The sequence below is a fragment of the Lissotriton helveticus genome, chromosome 2_1 (genome assembly GCF_964261635.1).
Source record: "Lissotriton helveticus chromosome 2_1, aLisHel1.1, whole genome shotgun sequence".
Taxonomy (NCBI): Eukaryota; Metazoa; Chordata; class Amphibia; order Caudata; family Salamandridae; genus Lissotriton; species Lissotriton helveticus.
The window spans coordinates 43,132,724-43,154,103 of record NC_136059.1 but is presented as its reverse complement, the minus strand read 5'-3'; the positions used below and the strand labels follow the sequence as shown (position 1 = coordinate 43,154,103).

The following is a 21,380-nucleotide window of genomic DNA, read 5'->3' as shown; positions in this document are numbered from 1 at the left end:
AGGAAACCCCATCTCCCTGTACCAGGACCTATCAACCATTACGCTACAAAAACGAAAAGAATTTAAAGTGGCGACAGACTTCCTGCGACGACAAGAAATCCCTTACTCCTGGGGCCACCCATTCAGACTGCTATTTAAATGGGCCGGAACTTTACATCAAATGAGATCTCTCACAGACACCAGTACCCTTCTGGTAATCGACCATGAAGACGACACGCCGTCGGTGAAATCATCGCAGCGGCCCTCCAGGGGGGCTGGCAGACGGTGGGCCGGCGGCGATCTCCTTCACACCGATTGAAACCTGATGCTTCCATCATCTCGCAGGAGCGGGCGACTGCGGTGGCGGAGGCTGCCAAAGAGACCTCTTCCCCTGAATGATCTCTGATTTTGCTAGGGAGATTGCTCATAGCACACATTTGGCTGGCGCGGTGGGGGGGGTATCGGGTGGGGAGCTGGGATGGCCGCCGTCGGATATGACCCTTGTAAGTAACTTTACCACGGCCCTGTGTGAATTGACAGGACTGGGACTGTGCATTCTTTGGGTTTGGGGGTTAGGGGGGAGGGAGTTGGGTGGGGAGGGATGGTCGCCCGAACCTGAGACATTGGGTTTTGCTCTTGAACACATGGTTTGACAGTTTGGTTGTTGGTGGGGGGGGGATGGGGGGGCTAACGGGTGGAAACCTGTGTGCCAAAAGGGAATAGTCAGCGGTGCTTTTGCGGTGTTTCATACCTGTCCCCTGTTGTTCCACTTAACTCTCCGCACATCTCCAATTACGTGTCTACTCACACAAAACACTTCCTACGCACCTCCCTCGAGGGCCGAGATGCCTAGGAATCCCCTTACACTGACCAGTCTGCTACGCTCTTACACGCCCGAGACATGCACCTGCATCCTGCGCTATCCCGCCTCCCCTCCTTATTATGGCTGATTCCACCCTGAAAGTACTGACCCTTAACGTGAAAGGATTGAACAACCCTATCAAGAGAAGGGCAATAATTTCCTACCTAGAAAACTCCGGGGCTGACATATGTTTATTACAGGAAACCCACCTTCTGCCCAAAGACTGGCATAGAATGCGCTCCCGTGCCTTCCCCCAACAATTCTTTTCTTCCCTTCCAACGAAAAAGGCGGGGTGGCCATCTTGGTGTCCAGGCATTTCCGGGGAAAAGTGGGGGACAAGGCAGGAGAAGTCAAGGGTCGCCTTTTGGCACACACTTTTCAGACAGGCGACAGACATCTGACAATAGGCTCGATTTACGCCCCGAACACAGGACAGGAGGCTTTTCTGAAAAGCGCAGTTTCGGAGTCCCTTCAGACATCTAACACGCTCTTGCTCATCGGGGGGGACCTCATCTTGGTCATGGACACGAACAAAGATAGGTCAGGGCATCGTTATGGGGATACGGGCGCTATTACGGCGGCTGGAGTAGACTGGCTGCGGGAGAGGGGCTTGGTGGACCTATGGAGAGCCTCACACCCTACTGCAACGCACTTTACCTTCTACTCCCACGTACACCATACCCATGCCAGGCTCGATCACTACTTAGGATCCTCCGAATTACTGACTACTCTTAAAGAAGTTAGTATAGTGCCTGCGGCACTTTCAGACCACGATGCAGTGGAGCTATTGCTCAGCATCCCTGCGTCTTACCGTCCCCGTGGTTCCTGGCGCCTCCGTGAAACCCTCTTGCAGAGACCGGAGGTCACCAAGCGGCTCCACAAATGTATTGTCGACTACTTGACTATCAATGACACGCCAGAGATATCACTGTCAACTTTTTGGGGGGCCCTGAAATCAGTGGCCCGCGGCGAACTCATCGCAATCGCCGCTGCAGAGGTCAAAGACCGGAGAACGAAAAGAGACGATCTCACTGCTCAAGTTGCTGAATTGGAGAGGGTACATAGCCGCACTTGCGCTCCACGGGTCTGGAAATCGTTGAAAGCGGCCAGGGCCCAACTGGCAAGCCTGGACACGGACAGGGCGGAATTTGCTGCGCTCCGTCTCCGACACACGTACTACGTCGGGGGTAATAGGACAGGCAGCTTGCTTGCCAGCGCTTTGAAGGCAAAAACCCAACGCTCCAAAATCTCAGGCCTTACTGACGAATCAGGCACCGTCCTCGCTGAGGAAACTCAGATTGCGGAAGCCTTCCGATCATACTATGCTTCACTATACAGGGCTGAGGAAGTACCTCTCAGAGGGGTCGATACCTATTTGAATTCGGCGGCGATCACCAAGCTCTCTCGGGCTAGTGCAGAGGCTCTAGATGCCCCCATCCGCCTGGGGGAAGTGATGGCGGCTATTTCCCGCCTACGCTCGCTTAAATCTCCGGGGCCGGACGGCTTCTCGGCCGGCTTTTACAAAACTTTCAGCCAACTGCTGGCTCCTGTCCTCACCCGGCTCTTCAATTCCTTTGGGGGCCCGGGCTCCATCCCCCCCGATATGCTGGCGGCCAAAGTGGTGGTGCTACCTAAACCGGGCAAGAAACCCACACATTGCTCGGCATTCCGCCCAATCTCTCTGCTGAATTTAGACCCGAAACTCTTCACCGGAATCTTAGCCGCGCATCTTGGCCTGTGTCTGCCTGGGATTTTGGAGCCTGATCAGTCGGGCTTTGTGCCTAATCGGCAATGCAGTGATAACACCAAGAGGGTGCTCCACCTGATAGATAAGGCCCACTTTCAGGACTCAGACGCCGCACTGGTGGCCATTGACGCTGAGAAAGCGTTCGACCGTGTCGATTGGTCCTACCTCCAGCAGGTCCTGTCACGGTTTGGAATAGGAAGCCGCTTCCAGTCCTGGATTGCTGGCTGTTACCATCGCCCACAGGCTCGGGTTCGTTTGGGCGGCCTTCGATCGGACCCGTTTGAAATCCAACGGGGCACGCGACAAGGATACCCCCTGTCCCCCCTTCTATTTGCTCTTTACATAGAGCCCTTAGCGCAAAAGATCCGGGATAACCCTGACATCTGTGGTATCACCTTCGGCCGAGAACCACACACAATCAGCCACTATGCTGACGACATCATAGTCGCTCTCGACCGCCCGGACCGATCGGTGCCCGCTTTTTTGGAGGAGCTGGATTCATTCTGGGCTGTTTCTGGCTTCCGAATTAACAGGGGGAAATCCTTGATATTACCCCTGGGCGAAAACGCCCACCCCAGAAGACCTGCCTCTACCTTCGGGAGTGATCTCCAGTTGGCCGCACAACTCCAGTACTTGGGGATCACCCATACCTAGTCGACGGTGTCGACGATAGCTCTTAACTACAAGACCCTTACAGCTCAGATCCGGGCGGACCTTGCGCGCTGGTCTAAGCAACCCCTCTCCCTTTTAGGAAGAGTTACTGCAATAAAAATGTCAATCCTACCAAAAATGTTATATCTTTTTAAGACCCTTCCAGTTACACCCCCGGCAGGCATCATATCGGACTTTCAGGCTGCCCTCCATCATTTCATCTGGGAAGGGAAGCGAGCATGCTTACATAAACAGCTGTCGCACAGGAGCATGGATGAGGGGGGCCTCGGAGTCCCCAATCTACTGCAATACTTTCAGGCTGCTCAACTCCGCTATCTGGTGGAATGGTATAGGCCAGAATCCGAAAAAAGATGGCTTTTCCAGGATAGGGCTATGGCTCAGACATCCCTCTGGAGAATTTCTTTCCTCTCCCGAAAGCACCGGCCGCGATACATGTCCAACTCACCTATCACCCGCATCATTATGAAGGTATGGGACATGGTCGCCGTCAAAAAAGGCCTGACCACCTTTCCTTCCCCATTCACCCCAATCTTGGACAACCCGGACTTCCCGCCGGGAAATGACCCTCATGCCTTCTTGCAGTGGCGAGGCTCCGCCTGCCGACGTGCCGGTGACCTTTTTGACACACAGGGCTTTCTTCCCCTCTCGGACATTAGACAGGGCTACGAGATCACTGACCCTCACCTCTTCCAATATTTCCAACTCCGACACTGGCTCACTGACCCAGCCATCAACGCCCTAGTGGGCCGCCCAATGACGACCTTCGAGAAATGGCTGCTGACAAGAGACGGACGGGCGTCTCATCTCAGATATATACAAAATGCTTACGCCCCCACAGGTAAAACAGCAGGTCAGAAATGTTGGGAGGCTGAACTGGGTAGAACACTAACTTCTACGGAATGGAGGCACATATACTACAGGGCCTCACATACCACGCGCAACACAACAGGTAGAGAGACAGCGGTAAAATTGGCAATGTACAGGCACCTCACACCGGTCCGACTTCACAGGGGAAACCCGTCCCGCAGCGACTTATGTTGGAGGGGCTGTGGGAAACGTGGCACACTAACCCACATCCTTTGGGACTGCAACGAGTTCCGGGGATACTGGGAAGCGGTCCTCGACGACATTGACTCCACCTTCGACACCGAAATCCCGAGATTCCCCGCCTACACCATCCTAGGCCTGCCCAATGCCCTCACCTTCCCTTTGAGATCTATTCGGGGCCGCCAGATGGGCATCGCCATCCAGGCAGCTATGCAGCACGTCCTATCGCTTTGGGGATCGACCACTAGGCCCACACATGTGGGCTGGCTGCACAAACTCTGGTTCACCTTGGGGATGGAACGCATCCAAGCCAACCTCACAAATACCACCGCTACTTTTCAAAAGGTGTGGCTTCCGTTGTTATCCCTCTTGTCCAAGGAATTTAATGAAATGACATGCCCCAAATACCTTCGAATATTACGCCTTACTGAAGCTACTAGCGTCACCCAAGAGTCTCATGATTGACTGCAACATCCTTTATTTGATCGACTGTGAAGTTATTTCCCGCACACGGCACACTGGTTGGGAGGGGGGGAGAGGGGAAAGGGGAGAGAGGGGGCGGGACTTTTGGGTTTGGTTATTCCAGTTGTGTTCCTTTATATTGCCTATCCTTTGCCCTCCTGGCATCAAACAGCTACTGTGGCATCTCTACCCCATTTACGATTCAACGTACAGAGAAGACGTGCCAGTCTGTCTCGCTTGCTGTGTTTGCCTGATACATACGCTTTGTAGCGCGATGCCTATTTCTGCTTTCAAAATCAATGAAATACATTTGAAATAAAAAAAAAACGTTCAGGTGTAAACCCCAGTTGTTCCAACATAGCTAAGAACATTTTACCTTTCCGTGAAGTGTCTGGAAATTTTATTAACATTCTGGAGTGCGTTAGCTGAAAAGCCCAAGCGTAGTATTAAATATTGGGGAGTGCCAAACCACCTTTCTCCCTTCTGCGTCTCAGCTTCCTCCATGATATTCTAACAGCTTTGGGGGCCCAAACAAAAGAGTTAATGGATTGCTGGAAATTATCCAATAATGATTTTTCGAAATTCAACGGGATGGTGTTGAATAGGAACGTTACCTTTGGCAAAATTGGCATTTTTATTAGATTTACTCTACCCAAGATAGATAATGGGAGGTGAACCCAGGATTTCATGAGTTCTTGGCACTCTTTCAAGATATTAGCAAAATTACCTTTTTCAATTGTATCTATTTCTGGGACAATTTTGATCCCCAGGTAACGCAGTTCTTTTTTGGTTTGATATCGGCATCCCGGCAGGTTCCATGACATAAGACTCTGCCAAAATCGCTCGCTAGTTCAACCACCCGAGGAAAAGAGGATTCCAGGTCCCACGAAAGAATGAGAATATCGTCAGCATACAGGGCCACCTTCCCCTCGCATGATCCGCTCTTAAAAGGTGTAATAGCTGGCCCTTCCCTAAGACGTTGGGAAAACGGCTCTATATATAAGTCGAAGAGAAGAGGGGGGTAGAGGGGAGAGGGGGCAGCCCTGTCTGGTTCCCCTTTTGATTTTAAATGGTCTAGTCGTTCTGCCAATTATCACAAACCTAGCTGAGGGCTCTCTATAGATACGACAGATGGTCCAGCAGAATTTAGGCCCTAAGTTCAACTTCTCCAAAACCGCAATAAGGTATTTCCAATCCACCCTTTCAAATGCTTTAGTTGCATGCAATGTCATAGCCGCCAAGGGAAGGGAAAAAGTAGACGCAAAATCTATTGCACCAAGAAATCATGAGTCAAATCAGACAGATTCCTAACTTTTACAAAGGCCTTTTGATCCATATGTAAAAGTTCATCCGCCATACCCCTTAGTCTGTCTGCCAATATCTTAGAGAACACCTTGTAGTCTGAGTTCTACAAATATATTGGCCTGTATGTCCTGCATTTTGTGGTAGGTTTTCCTGGTTTTAAGATTAGGGTGATATTTGCTTCCCCCCCAAGTGATATGGGGTTGGGCTCCCTCTATTAAGATTTTATTAAACATCTCAACCATGAAGGGAATGATTATTTCGTCCAACTTCTTGTAAACTTCGGCAGGAAGACCATCCGGCCCTGCAGCTTTACCCTTTTTACAATCTAAAAGAGCTTTTCTGACTTCTTGATGCGTTATTTCTGCCTCCAAGCTTTCTCGATGAGTTGTAGAAAGGGAAGGTAGCTGGATTGGAAACAGACAGTCTTGTATGGATAGACTGTCAGTATCACTATCATTCTTATATAAATCCTCAAAGTAAGCATGGAAGATTTCTCCCATCTCCTCCTCCCTGCTTATTATTGAGTTAGTGTGTGTATCCTCTATTTCTTTGATGTGATTCCTGACTCTATCCGCTTTGGCTTTCCAGGCGAGTAGCCTACTGGCCCCCTCCCCATATTCAAGGTGGGCTAGCTTGCTCGATTCCCACCTACTGGAGATTCTTGTTTGAATGATATTCTCCAAAGAGGTCTTTAATAGATCTAATTCTACCCCTAATGTTTCTCTTAATTCTTGCTCCTCATTGGTTAAGCCATTAATCCTATTCTCCAACACCTTCATTTGGCGCTCTACAGATGCAATTTCCTGTCTGTACTGCTTGTTCTTATAAACCGTTTTATTCGTGATTAGCCACCTTAAAAAAGATTTCATGGCGTCCCATATGATCATAATGTCTACCGATCCTATATTAATTTCCAAAAAGGTTTTAACCTCCTGGATCAAATGACCTGTTACAGTTTCATCTAAGAGGAGTGAACGGTCGAAGGTCCACACCCTCTGTTGTTCACGACCTACTAAATCCAAGTCAATCCATACCGCTGCATGGTCCGACAAATGGGGGGTTAAATATCCTATGTTCTTTGTATTACCGCTCAGATCATTACTAATCAGTATGTAGTCTATTCGTGATTTATGTCTATATTTTTTATTATAAAAAGATACACCCAATTGTGTACCAGATCGCTCCCTCCATATATCACAAATAGCATGTTGCTTCATCATTGCTTTAAAAAAGCTCCTGGATTTAGAAGTAACTATAGCTCTAATTTGATGATTTACCCAATTTTGGACTCAAAACTATATTAAAATCCCCTGCCAAAATCGTTGAATGAGGGAATTCTAAAAAATTCAAAAAGATGGTCTTTAGGGTAGAAGATTCGTCCTGATTAGGACCAAAATAAACCACAATTGTAATCGGGATATTCTCTACAGAGATCTTAGTTATCACCCATCTACCACTTGAGTCTGTTCTTACATCTTGTAGTGTAGCATTTGCTTGTTTTTCAACTAAAATAGCTATGCCCCTTACATTTGCAGTCTGACATGAACAGGCGCAATGTTCCACCCAACTGAGCTTCCTACAGATATCGTTCATTTCTTCTCTCAATAGGTGGGTTTCTTGTAAAATAATTACCTGAGCGGGTGAATCTCTTAAATACTGCAGGATTTTCTCCCTCCTGTTTTTAACTCGTACGCCATTCACATTCCGGGACAGACAGTGCAATGTTTTAATGGCGGATAGAAACCTTGGAATTTACCACAGCCTACAGCACGCCGACACAAACCAAAAGCATTAAATCTTGAACTACAGCTAAAGAAAGAGGCGAATCATTTTTTTATTTTTTTTCCCACTGCTCCCACACCCGTGCCCTCTCCCCCCTATCAGAACTCCCTCCCACCCCTCCCTGGAGAACCCTACCCCCATTTACCTGTACACGTCCAGCTTATGCCCTCTAGCAAGCTCTACCTACTCCCAAAATTACTCTCCCTATTAAGGACATCGCATATACTTCTACCACCAACTGCATGCCCAATTATATACCAAGAAAAAACAATCTATCACATGAGATATGTATAAAGATATGTATACAGAGGACTGGGATAGTTGATTAGATCTTTAGGTTCTCCAGGAGCTCATCCACTTCCTGCACTGTTTTAGCAAAATACTTTTTTTTATTAAACAAGATTTTTAATTGCGTGGGAAATTTTAATTGTACTGTTGCTCCCAGTTTCCCAAAGTCATCCATTCTTTTCCCCAGCTCCCACCGTCTATCCAGAATGGTACGAGAGAGAATCGATCTGATTTCAAAGGAGAAAGAAGAATCTCTTGATTTTAAAGATTTCAATGTAAGGGCTGCTGTTAGAATCTCTTCCTCGAGGGAAAAAGTTAAAAAAATGATCAGGACATGGCTGGGTTTTGTCCGATTTGGATGTTTTCTAAACGGATCCCGATGAATTCTTTGAATATCTCTCCTTAACTCCTCCTCCGACACTTTAATCTGTATTGTGTCCTTGATGAGAGATACAATAAATGATTTGAGGTCCTCACCCTCCTTCCCTTCTGGTATATTTAAAAGCCGCAGGTTGTTGCGCCTGGAATTCTTTTCCAATAATTATACTCTTTTCCGAAGCGCAGCTTCCTCCTTTTTTAAGCACGGAGATATCTGTTCTGACCTCTCCCAAACCATCTTTAGGACTTCCACCTCATTTTCCAAGGCCACCGTTCTTGAACTTAAGCTATCCAGTTTTTTCTCAAGAGATTCACAATATAGTTGAATTTCCCCCTGATTTGATTATGAAACTGCGAACCCCTTTTTAATGTCCGAGGCCATGATAAAGAAAAGAGATTCCAACGATCCCCCCAAGGAACCTGAGATTCCTAAACCTACCAAGGGGCCCGCTGATGTTTCATCTGTCCCTGTGTTGTGCTCGAGTCTACACTGATCTTTGCTGGTTCCTCCATGATCCGAGCTAATAGTCCATTCTCCCCAGTACTGACTAGGATTACAACATCTCTTCCTAGAGCAACCTGCGGCTCAATTAATTGGTTCGGAGGGGCCTAAAAGAGGCTCCAAAGACAAGTCTGGAGTAGACAAAGGATCTATTGCAAGAGCCAACTCAGATGCTGGGGAGAAGAAGGCTGGAGAAGGGGATGGAAACAAAGGTAGGGAGAGACTTAATTTCATATCCGAAGACACTGACATTTTCGTGAATGTTAACAACTCAGATACCTCTTTCAATGGCTCCCTCTGTTTCCCTACCTCCAGCCCTTGCGGAAGCACTTTAAAATTGGATCTTAATGAGGGGGTTATTTTAATTTTGGCGTCTGTTAGAATGCCCTTCTTCTCAAATTTTTTTTATACCCTTTCCTTTATACTCCCGGTATAAGGAGTTCTCGCCTTTATCACCCTTGTCGCCCTTATCAACAGTTGGATGAGCTCGGTCAGTATATACTTTATTGCGACCACCGATAATTTCGCTGCTCTCCTGAGTCTTGGGCTCCTTCTAACCAGAGTCTTTCCCTGCCCCTCTCTTCCTACCCTTTTTTGCCGCTTTACCTCTCAATGCTTTAGAGGCCCTGCAGACTCTCCCAGCTCCTCTACCTTTGACCCCCTGTGAGGTTGGGGTAAGCTTTGTGGGCAGAGGGGACACAGAAGACCGCGTTATCAATAAGGGATTAGCCACCCCAAGTATCCTCTCCGACTAGAATTACACAGAGAGTAAGGGGGAGAGGACTTATCGCACTTACGGACCCCCTGGAGCCCTGTTACCTCAAGACCCGACTCTTTGTTCTGTACGGTTGTAGCTGTATTCGGGAATATGCTCCGCCTCTCCACTCCAGCGTCTCCAGACTCCACAACCTCTCCCCCCGTTGCCACCACCGTTGTCCCCTCCAGCACGAACGTTTAAGGCACACCGGCTCCCACTACCAGCGCCGCACCGCCCGTGCTGCCTCTGCCTCGCTTCTTCCCAGAAAGACACCGAGCCCAGCCTCCGCGGAAGAGACAGCGAGCTGTGAAGCTCTGGCCCCGCCTCGGCTCCGGAGCGGCCCGGAAACAGTGCGGAAGATCCAGGGGGGAACAAAAACACATCTCCCGTAAGAGCAATTTTGCTTATTTTATAGTTGGTGGCATGTCAGGGCTATATTTTAGGATTACTGCATGCGCGGAGTGAAAGGGCTTGCTGCGGGCGTGCAACTGCTCAGCTTGCGGCCGCCATGTTATCCCTCCCCCCAGAGGGAGGGGTGCTTATTGTATGGTTCTTTATTAGGCTATTTCAGCATGCCAGTCTGTTCCTGTTCGTGGCTGATGTCCGTTTCTCCCTCACTATGAGGCGTGTTAATTGTATGGTTCTTTATTAGATTATTTCAGCATGCTGTCTGTTCCTGTTAGTGGTTGATGTCAGTCTCTCCCTCATTCTGAGAGGTGATTATTGTATGGTTCGTTATTAGGGTATTTCAGCATGCTGTCTGTTCCTGTTAGTGGTTGATGTCAGTCTCTCCCTCATTCTGAGAGGTGATTATTGTATGGTTCGTTATTAGGGTATTTCATCATGCCTGTCTGTTCCTGTTAGTGGTTGATGTCAGTCTCTCCCTCACTATGAGGGGTGATTATTGTATGTTTCTTTGGTAGGGTATTTCAGCATGCCAGTCTGTTCCTGTTAGTGGTTGATGTCAGTCTCTCCCTCACTATGAGGAGTTATTATTGCATCTTCCTTTCTTAAGGTATTTCAGCATGCCTGTCTGTTCCTGTTAGTGGTTGATGTTAGTCCTTCCCTCACTATGAGGTGTGATTATTGTATGGTTCTTTATTAGGGTATTTCAGCATGCCTGTCCCTGTTAGAGGTGATGTCAGTGGTTCCCCTGGTATGGATGATGTCAGTGTCTCACTCCCTGTATGGTTCTTTATTAGGGTATTTCAGCATGACTGTCTGTTCCTGTTAGTGGTTGATGTCAGTCTCTCCCTCATTCTCAGAGGTGATTATTGTATGGTTCGTTATTAGGGTATTTCATCATGCCAGTCTGTTCCTGTTCGTGGCTGATGTCCATTTCTCCCTCACTATGATGCGTGCTTATTGTATGGTTCTTTATTAGAGTATTTCAGCGTGCCTGTCTGTTCCTGTTAGTGGTTGATGTCAGTCTCTCCCTCACTATGAGGGGTGATTATTGTATGGTTCTTTGTTAGGGTATTTCAGCATGCCAGTCTGTTCCTGTTAGTGGTTGATGTCAGTCTCTCCCTCACTATAAGGAGTTATTATTGCATCTTCCTTTCTTACGGTATTTCAGCATGCCAGTCTGTTCCTGTTAGTGGTTGATGTCAGTCTCTCCCTCACTATGAGGAGTTATTATTGCATCTTCCTTTCGTAAGGTATTTCAGCATGCCTGTCTGTTCCTGTTAGTGGTTGATGTCAGTCCTTCCCTCACTATGAGGTGTGATTATTGTATGGTTATTTATTAGGGTATTTCAGCATGCCTGTCCCTGTTAGAGGTGATGTCAGTGGTTCCCCTGGTATGGATGATGTCAGTGTCTCACTCCCTGTATGGTTCTTTATTAGGGTATTTCAGCACGACTGTCTCTTCCTGTTAGTGGTTGATGTCAGTCTCTTCCTCATTCTCAGAGGTGATTATTGTATGGTTCGTTATTAGGGTATTTCATCATGCCAGTCTGTTCCTGTTCGTGGCTGATGTCCATTTCTCCCTCACTATGATGCATGCTTATTGTATGGTTCTTTATTAGAGTATTTCAGCGTGCCTGTCTGTTCCTGTTAGTGGTTGATGTCAGTCCTTCCCTCACTATGAGGGGTGTTTATTGTATGGTTCTTTATTAGGGTATTTCAGCATGCCTGTCCCTGTTAGAGGTGATGTCAGTGGTTCCCCTGGTATGGATGATATCAGTGTCTCACTCCCTGTATGGTTCTTTATTAGGGTATTTCAGCATGCCTGTCTCTTCCTGTTAGTGGTTGATGTCAGTCTCTCCCTCACTATGAGGGGTGATTATTGTATGGTTCTTTGGTAGGGTATTTCAGCATGCCAGTCTGTTCCTGTTAGTGGTTGATGTCAGTCTCTCCCTCACTATGAGTAGTTATTATTGCATCTCCCTTTCTTACGGTATTTCAGCATGCCTGTCTGTTCCTGTTAGTGGTTGATGTCAGTCCTTCCCTCACTATGAGGGGTGATTATTGTGTGGTTCTTTATTAGGGTATTTCAGCATGCCTGTCCCTGTTAGAGGTGATGTCAGTGGTTCCCCTGGTATGGATGATGTCAGTGTCTCACTCCCTGTATGGTTCTTTATTAGGGTATTTCAGCATGACTGTCTGTTCCTGTTAGTGGTTGATGTCAGTCTCTCCCTCATTCTGAGAGGTGATTATTGTATGGTTCGTTATTAGGGTATTTCAGCATGCCTGTCTGTTCCTGTTAGTGGTTGATGTCAGTCTCTCCCTCACTATGAGGGGTGATTATTGTATGGTTCTTTGTTAGGGTATTTCAGCATGCCCGTCTGTTCCTGTTAGTAGTTGATGTCAGTCTCTCCCTCACTATGAGGATTTATTATTGCATCTTTCTTTATTAGGGTATTTCAGCATGCCAGTCTGTTCCTGTTAGTGGTTGATGTCAGTCTCTCCCTCACTATGAGGGGTGACTATTGTATGGTTCTTTGTTAGGGTATTTCAGCATCCCAGTCTGTTCCTGTTAGTGGTTGATGTCAGTCTCTCCCTCACTATAAGGAGTTATTATTGCATCTTCCTTTCTTACGGTATTTCAGCATGCCTGTCTGTTCCTTTTAGTGGTTGATGTCAGTCCTTCCCTCACTATGAGAGGTGATTATTGTATGGTTCTTCATTAGGGTATTTCAGCATGCCTGTCCCTGTTAGAGGTGATGTCAGTGGTTCCCCTGGTATGGATGATGTCAGTGTCTCACTTCCTGTATGGTTCGTTATTAGGGTATTTCAGCATGCCTGTCTGTTCTGTTAGTGGTTGATGTCAGTCTCTCCCTCACTATAAGGAGTTATTATTGCATCTTCCTTTATTACGGTATTTCAGCATGTCTGTCTGTTCCTGTTAGTGGTTGATGTCAGTCCTTCCCTCACTATGAGGGGTGATTATTGTATGGTTCTTTATTAGGGTATTTCAGCATGACTGTCTGTTCCTGTTAGTGGTTGATGTCAGTCTCTCCCTCATTCTGAGAGGTGATTATTGTATGGTTCGTTATTAGGGTATTTCAGCATGCCTGTCTGTTCCTGTTAGTGGTTGATGTCAGTCTCTCCCTCACTATGAGGGGTGATTATTGTATGGTTCTTTGTTAGGGTATTTCAGCATGCCCGTCTGTTCCTGTTAGTAGTTGATGTCAGTCTCTCCCTCACTATGAGGATTTATTATTGCATCTTTCTTTATTAGGGTATTTCAGCATGCCAGTCTGTTCCTGTTAGTGGTTGATGTCAGTCTCTCCCTCACTATGAGGGGTGACTATTGTATGGTTCTTTGTTAGGGTATTTCAGCATCCCAGTCTGTTCCTGTTAGTGGTTGATGTCAGTCTCTCCCTCACTATAAGGAGTTATTATTGCATCTTCCTTTCTTACGGTATTTCAGCATGCCTGTCTGTTCCTTTTAGTGGTTGATGTCAGTCCTTCCCTCACTATGAGAGGTGATTATTGTATGGTTCTTCATTAGGGTATTTCAGCATGCCTGTCCCTGTTAGAGGTGATGTCAGTGGTTCCCCTGGTATGGATGATGTCAGTGTCTCACTTCCTGTATGGTTCGTTATTAGGGTATTTCAGCATGCCTGTCTGTTCTGTTAGTGGTTGATGTCAGTCTCTCCCTCACTATAAGGAGTTATTATTGCATCTTCCTTTATTACGGTATTTCAGCATGTCTGTCTGTTCCTGTTAGTGGTTGATGTCAGTCCTTCCCTCACTATGAGGGGTGATTATTGTATGGTTCTTTATTAGGGTATTTCAGCATGCCAGTCTGTTCCTGTTAGTGGTTGATGTCAGTCTCTCCCTCACTATGAGTAGTTATTATTGCATCTCCCTTTCTTACGGTATTTCAGCATGCCTGTCTGTTCCTGTTAGTGGTTGATGTCAGTCCTTCCCTCACTATGAGGGGTGATTATTGTGTGGTTCTTTATTAGGGTATTTCAGCATGCCTGTCCCTGTTAGAGGTGATGTCAGTGGTTCCCCTGGTATGGATGATGTCAGTGTCTCACTCCCTGTATGGTTCTTTATTAGGGTATTTCAGCATGACTGTCTGTTCCTGTTAGTGGTTGATGTCAGTCTCTCCCTCATTCTGAGAGGTGATTATTGTATGGTTCGTTATTAGGGTATTTCAGCATGCCTGTCTGTTCCTGTTAGTGGTTGATGTCAGTCTCTCCCTCACTATGAGGGGTGATTATTGTATGGTTCTTTGTTAGGGTATTTCAGCATGCCCGTCTGTTCCTGTTAGTAGTTGATGTCAGTCTCTCCCTCACTATGAGGATTTATTATTGCATCTTTCTTTATTAGGGTATTTCAGCATGCCAGTCTGTTCCTGTTAGTGGTTGATGTCAGTCTCTCCCTCACTATGAGGATTTATTATTGCATCTTCCTTTCTTACGGTATTTCAGCATGCCTGTCTGTTCCTTTTAGTGGTTGATGTCAGTCCTTCCCTCACTATGAGAGGTGATTATTGTATGGTTCTTTATTAGGGTATTTCAGCATGCCTTTCCCTGTTAGAGGTGATGTCAGTGGTTCCCCTGGTATGGATGATGTCAGTGTCTCACTTCCTGTATGGTTCGTTATTAGGGTATTTCAGCATGCCTGTCTGTTCTGTTAGTGGTTGATGTCAGTCTCTCCCTCACTATAGGAGTTATTATTGCATCTTCCTTTATTACGGTATTTCAGCATGTCTGTCTGTTCCTGTTAGTGGTTGATGTCAGTCCTTCCCTCACTATGAGGGGTGATTATTGTATGGTTCTTTATTAGGGTATTTCAGAATGCCTGTCCCTGTTAGAGGTGATGCCGCTGTTTCACCTGGAAAGTTTTGCAGTCAGTCAATCACTCACTGTGAGTTGGTATTATTGCACCTTTCTTGATTAGGGTATTTCAACAAGCCTGTCCCTGTTAGAGGTGAGTTCAGTGTCCCTCTTCTTCGCTAGAAGTTGTGTTCCTACTCTTTACTAGGAGGAGTACATCACTTTCCTCATTCATCTGATTGAAAATCTTGGTGGGTTTCACTTTATCTGACTGTTTTGCCAGGAAGAGAAGGTTTCAGTTACTAAACATTAACATTTGCTTTTTACAACGCCCAGAAACGGAATGTAGGCGCTATACAAAATAGATTGTAATTATGAGCTCCAGATGACCACGCCAACAATTTAATTGTTGCCAGAGCATGTGTGGCAGACTAGCCTGTCTGTTGACTCCTTACCATAGTGAATGTCATTCATCCTTATATACCTTACAGGACAAAAGCCTTCAGGTGCCATCGGGCAGAAGTGCCCCAAGGAGCTGAATGTGGCCCCAGCAGAGCGCTTCTGGACCACTGTAAGGCATGGAGCGGTGAAGCTGCGCATGGAAGAGACAGGACCAGCCTCAGAGCCACCGGTCACCACACACCAGAGGTTATGGGATTCGGCCCAGCGTTTTGGCAACCACCCAGCGCTGGCCATCAAGAGAGACGGGCAGTGGCAAACCACCACCTATCGCCAGTACTACCAGGCCTGCCGGGCAGCAGCCAAGAGCTTCCTGAAGGTGGGTCCTAGCAAGTCCAGCAGTTCTTAGAGGTGGGGAACTGAGAGAGGAAGTTGGTTGTTCCCAATTAAACAGTGACAAGAAAATAGGACCGTCATGATGGGCAATGTTTAGAACTGTCAAATCATACAATTGTACCAGGTTACACTCTTAAACATTTTGGGCAATATATATATATATTTTTTAATGGCCGTTTGAAAGAGCAGCACCAGAATCTGGAGTGTCAGAGCACAAGAGAGTGTCTACTTTGCACTGAAGATTGCATCCTGTCCTGTCCGTAATTAGACAGGAACATGTTCTCAGAAAATGTACATTTGATGATATAGTTTCAGACTCTAATTACAATTAATATGGAATAAAAATCACAACATAACATCTGCATATGTAAACAGAAGTGAAGGCTGGTTGAGGATGTGTTACGAAAGCAAGGAATTCAGTGCTGCGCCTGGAGTGGTTCTGCTCTGAGGCGATCAGTCCAAACCTGCAGTTTTCTAAAGAGTCAGAGCAGTTCCCAGTGCCTGATGCTTTTCATAGTATTCCAGCCATCATCTTGTGATGTAGTATGTGACGCCTTACATTGTGTGCCCAGACTTGCACCCTGTGCTTGCCTGCCATAGGATCCAAGCTGCACCTCACTCATGAAGCCAGAGAGGGCTCCTGTGCTTGTGTGCCATAGGATCCAAGCTGCACCTCACTCATGAAGCCAGAGAGGGCTCCTGTGCTTGCGTGTCATAGGATCCAAGCTACACCTCACTCCTGAAGCCAGAGAGGGCTCCTGTGCTTGCGTGTCATAGGATCCAAGCTGCACATCACTGATGATGCCAGAGAGGGCTCCTGTGCTTGTGTGTCATAGGATCCAAGCTACACCTCACTCATGAAGCCAGAGAGGGCTCCTGTGCTTGCGTGTCATAGGATCCATGCTACACCTCACTCATGAAGCCAGAGAGGGCTCCTGTGCTTGCGTGTCATAGGATCCAAGCTATACCTCACTCATGAAGCCAGAGAGGGCTCCTATGCTTGCCTGTCATAGGATCCAAGCTGCACTTCACTGATGAGGCCAGAGAGGGCTCCTGTGCTTGTGTGTCATAGGATCCAAGCTACACATCACTGATACTGCCAGAGAGGGCTCCTGTGCTTGTGTGTCATAGGATCCAAGCTACACCCCACTCATGAAGCCAGAGAGGGCTCCTGTGCTTGCCTGTCATAGGATCCAAGCTGCACTTCACTGATGAGGCCAGAGAGGGCTCCTGTGCTTGTGTGTCATAGGATCCAAGCTACACCCCACTCATGAAGCCAGAGAGGGCTCCTGTGCTTGTGTATCATAGGATCCAAGCTACACCGCACTCATGAAGCCAGAGGGGGCTCCTGTGCTTGTGTGTCATAGGATCCAAGCTGCACCTCGCTGATGAAGCCAGAGAGGGCTCCTGTGCTTGTGTGTCATAGGATCAAAGCTACACCTCACTCATGAGGCCAGAGAGTGCTCCCGTGCTTGTGTGTCATAGGATCAAAGCTACACCTCACTCATGAAGCCAGAGGGGGCTCCTGTGCTTGTGTGTCATAGGATCCAAGCTGCACCTCGCTGATGAAGCCAGAGAGGGCTCCTGTGCTTGTGTGTCATAGGATCAAAGCTACACCTCACTCATGAAGCCAGAGAGGGCTCCTGTGCTTGCGTGTCATAGGATCCAAGCTATACCTCACTCATGAAACTAGAGAGGGCTCCTGTGCTTGCGTGTCATAGGATCCAAGCTACACCTCACTCATGAAGCCAGAGAGGGCTCCTGTGCTTGCGTGTCATAGGATCCAAGCTATACCACACTCATGAAACTAGAGAGGGCTCCTGTGCTTGCGTGTCATAGGATCCAAGCTATACCTCACTCATGAAGCCAGAGAGGGTTCCTGTACTTGCGTGTCATAGGATCCAAGCTGCACCCCACTCATGAAGCCAGAGAGAGCTCCTGTGCTTGCATGTCATAGGATCCAAGCTACACCTCACTCATGAAGCCAGAGAGGGCTCCTGTGCATGCGTGTCATATGATCCAAGCTACACATCACTGATGATGCCAGAGAGGGCTCCTGTGCTTGTGTGTCATGGGATCCAAGCTACACCCCACTCATGAAGCCAGAGAGGGCTCCTGTGCTTGCGTGTCATAGGATCCAAGCTGCACCTCACTGATGAGGCCAGAGAGGGCTCCTGTGCTTGTGTGTCATAGGATCCAAGCTGCACCTCGCTAATGAGGCCAGAGAGGGCTCCCGTGCTTGTGTATCATAGGATCCAGCTGGACCTCGCTCATGAGCCCAGAGAGGGCTCCTGTGCTTGCGTTTCATAGGATCAAAGCTGCATCTCGCTGATAGGGCTAGAGATGGCTCCTGTGCTTGCGTGTCATAGGATCCAAGCTGCACCTCACTCATGAGGCCGGAGAGGACTCCTGTGGTTCCGTGTCATAGAATCCCAGCTGCACCTCGCTGATGAGAACAGAGAGGGCTCCTGTGCTTTTGTGTTATAGGATCCAAGCTGCACCTCGCTGATGAGGCCAGAGAGGGCTCCTGTGCTTGTGTGTCATAGGATTCAATCTGCACCTCGCTGATGAGGCCAGAGAGGGCTCCTGTGCTTGTGTGTCATAGGATCAAAGCTGCACCCCACTCATGAAGCCAGAGAGGGCTCCCGTGCTTGTGTGTCATAGGATCAAAGCTACACCTCACTCATGAGGCCAGAGAGGGCTCCTGTGTTTGTGACCGCCCGGACTCGCTCCTGACCGGTTGCTCCCTTGCTCCTCTCCCAGCACTGCTGCTGTCTTACTGGGGATCTTCACACCGCTAATTTTGTCACGGTATCGCCTGCATTGTGTTAATCATTGGGATCGACTGCATGTAACCAATTTGCGCTGTGTTTTAAAAACTATCATTGCTCAGAGCGCATGTGATTATAGCGCCGCCCGCCCTGCATTGCTTGTGTTTGTAGCGCCGCCCGCCTGCACTGCATTTAGCTATATTTGGCCACCTGGCAGCATCGTATATTTTAATATTAATTTTAGCTGTCCCAGGCGACCTACTGCCCCTGCCTCGCCTCCCCTCACCTCCATCTTGTTTGCTGTTGTTGTTTTCCCTGCCCCTCCTCCCCGCTACCGCCTCCCAGCTGCTGACCCTCCCACGCTCCGCCCCCTCCACCATCCATTTATGGCCAATGCCTCCACGCGCAGCGTCCACGCGCTTCGGCCACGCCGAAGGTGCGCCAAAGGTAAGCCCGTCTACGCCCGTCTGCGCCTGGACCGCGCCCAGCGCCAGACCCCCTGCCCCTCGCTCTGCCCACCCCCGCATTACCTACGATGCAGCCACCCTCCTAGCCCTTAACCCCGGCCGCGCCCCCAACTGCGTCCAAGCCGCCCCTGGCCACACCCATGGACCTTTCTCTTGCTACTCCTGCAAATTCAGCGGCACCGTCAACATCTCCGCTCCGACCACACCACAGATTCCCGACCCCAACCACCTAGAATGCATCCTTCTCAACACCCGCTCGGTCCACAGGCACGCCATTGACCTTTGGAACCTACTAGACACCATCTCTCCAGACGTCGCCTTCCTAACGGAAACATGGATGAACGCCTCCTCCGCTCCTGACATCGCCATCGCTATCCCTGACGACTATAAGATTACACGCAAAGACCGCACCGACCAAACAGGAGGAGGAATCGCTATCGTCCACAAGAAATCAATCCGCATCTCAACCAGCTCTGACGCCAACCTCGCCAACTCCGAACACCTTCACTTCCAGATCCACATCGACCCCAAGACCACTCTCAGAGGCACCCTCCTCTACAGACCACCAGGACCCCGCGCAAAATTCAGTGAAGACATCACGGACTTCATCACCCCACACGCGCTCCCCTCCAAAGACTACATCCTCCTGGGAGACCTCAACTTCCACCTTGAGAAGATCAACGACCGCAACACCGCCACCCTCTTAGACAACCTCGCCAACCTCGGACTTAAACAACTGGTCACTTCCCCCACCCACATCGCAGGTCACACACTCGACCCCATCTTCACCTCTAGCAACCATGTCTCTTTCAACCACACTACGGAGCTCCTCTGGACTGACCACAGCTGCGTCCACTTCACCTACAACAAGCCGAAACCCATCATCCACCTCCAACCAACTCTACAAAGAAACTGGAACAAAATCACCACGGAACAGATCTCCTCATCGCTCCTTCAAACCTCCCCAGCCCTCTCTTCTGACGCCAACGAAGCCGCCTCCAACCTCACCCTTTGGTTATCCAACACCGCAGACACCTTAGCACCACTGAAAAAACGCCTACACAAAATCAAGAAGGCCTCATGGTTCAACGAGGACCTCAAGAAATCCAAGAAACTATGCCGCTCCCTTGAAAAGGCCTGGAAAAAAGACTCATCCACCAGCAACAAGGACGCCTTCAAAAACGCCATCCGTACTCACCACCAACTGATCCGAAAAGCCAAAAAAACAGCATTCAAGGACCGACTCGACAACAACGCCCACAACAGCAAGGAACTTTTCAACATCGTCAAGGAATTTTCCAACCCCTCGGCCAACTCCAACGACATCACCCCCTCTCAAACTCTCTGCGACTCCCTAGCCTCTTTTTTCCACAACAAGATTGCTGACATCCACAACAGCTTTGACAACCAACCCGGAAGCCAACCCACCCTACCATCAGCTGACTATCTTCCCCCCGTTAACACCCTCAACGCCTGGAACCCAATCACCACTGAGGACACCATCCGCCTGATGAATTCCATCCACTCTGGATCCCCCACAGACCCTTGCCCTCACCACATCTTCAACAAAGCAGACTCCGTCATAGCTCCGCACCTCCGAGACGTCATCAACTGCTCCTTCAACTCCGCTACCTTCCCAGAAGACTGGAAACACGCTGAACTCACCGCTCTTCTGAAAAAACCAACAGCAGACCCCACCGAACTCAAAAACTACCGCCCCATCTCACTTCTTCCATTCCCGGCCAAAGTCATCGAGAAAGCTGTCAACAACCAGCTCGCCGCCTTCCTCGAAGCCAACAAATCCCTCGACTCCTCACAATCTGGATTCCGAGCCAAACACAGCACTGAGACCGCCCTCATCGCAGCAACAGACGACATTCGAACTCTACTGGACAATGGAGACACAGTCGCCCTCATCCTCCTCGACCTCTCTGCAGCCTTCGACACAGTCTGCCACAGCACCCTTTTACAGCGCCTCAAAAACATCGGAATCCAAGGAAAGGCACTGGAATGGATCACCTCGTTCCTCTCCGGAAGAACCCAGAGAGTCCGCCTCCCACCATTCAAGTCCGAGGCCTCTGAAATCATCTGCGGCGTACCACAAGGATCCTCACTCAGCCCCACCCTCTTCAACGTATACATGAGCCCCCTCGCGACCATCGCCCGCCAACACAACCTCAACATCATCTCTTACGCGGATGACACTCAACTGATCCTTTCTCTCACCAAGGACCCCAGCACCGCCAAAACTAACCTACACGAAGGAATGAAAGAAGTCGCCGAATGGATGAAACAAAGCCGTCTGAAACTGAACTCAGACAAAACAGAAGTC

General features: G+C 48.6%; 1 protein-coding gene across 1 annotated transcript in view; it reads left to right on the top strand.

The window, feature by feature from the left end:
* LOC144817688 (long-chain-fatty-acid--CoA ligase ACSBG2-like) overlaps positions 1-21,380 on the top strand; it is a 614,824-nt gene that overhangs the window by 98,382 nt on the left and 495,062 nt on the right. Inside the window, exon 2 of the mRNA XM_078674435.1 lies at positions 15,507-15,793. Within this exon, the coding sequence (XP_078530561.1) occupies positions 15,507-15,793 (287 nt within the window). The remainder of the gene's footprint in view (positions 1-15,506; positions 15,794-21,380) is intronic.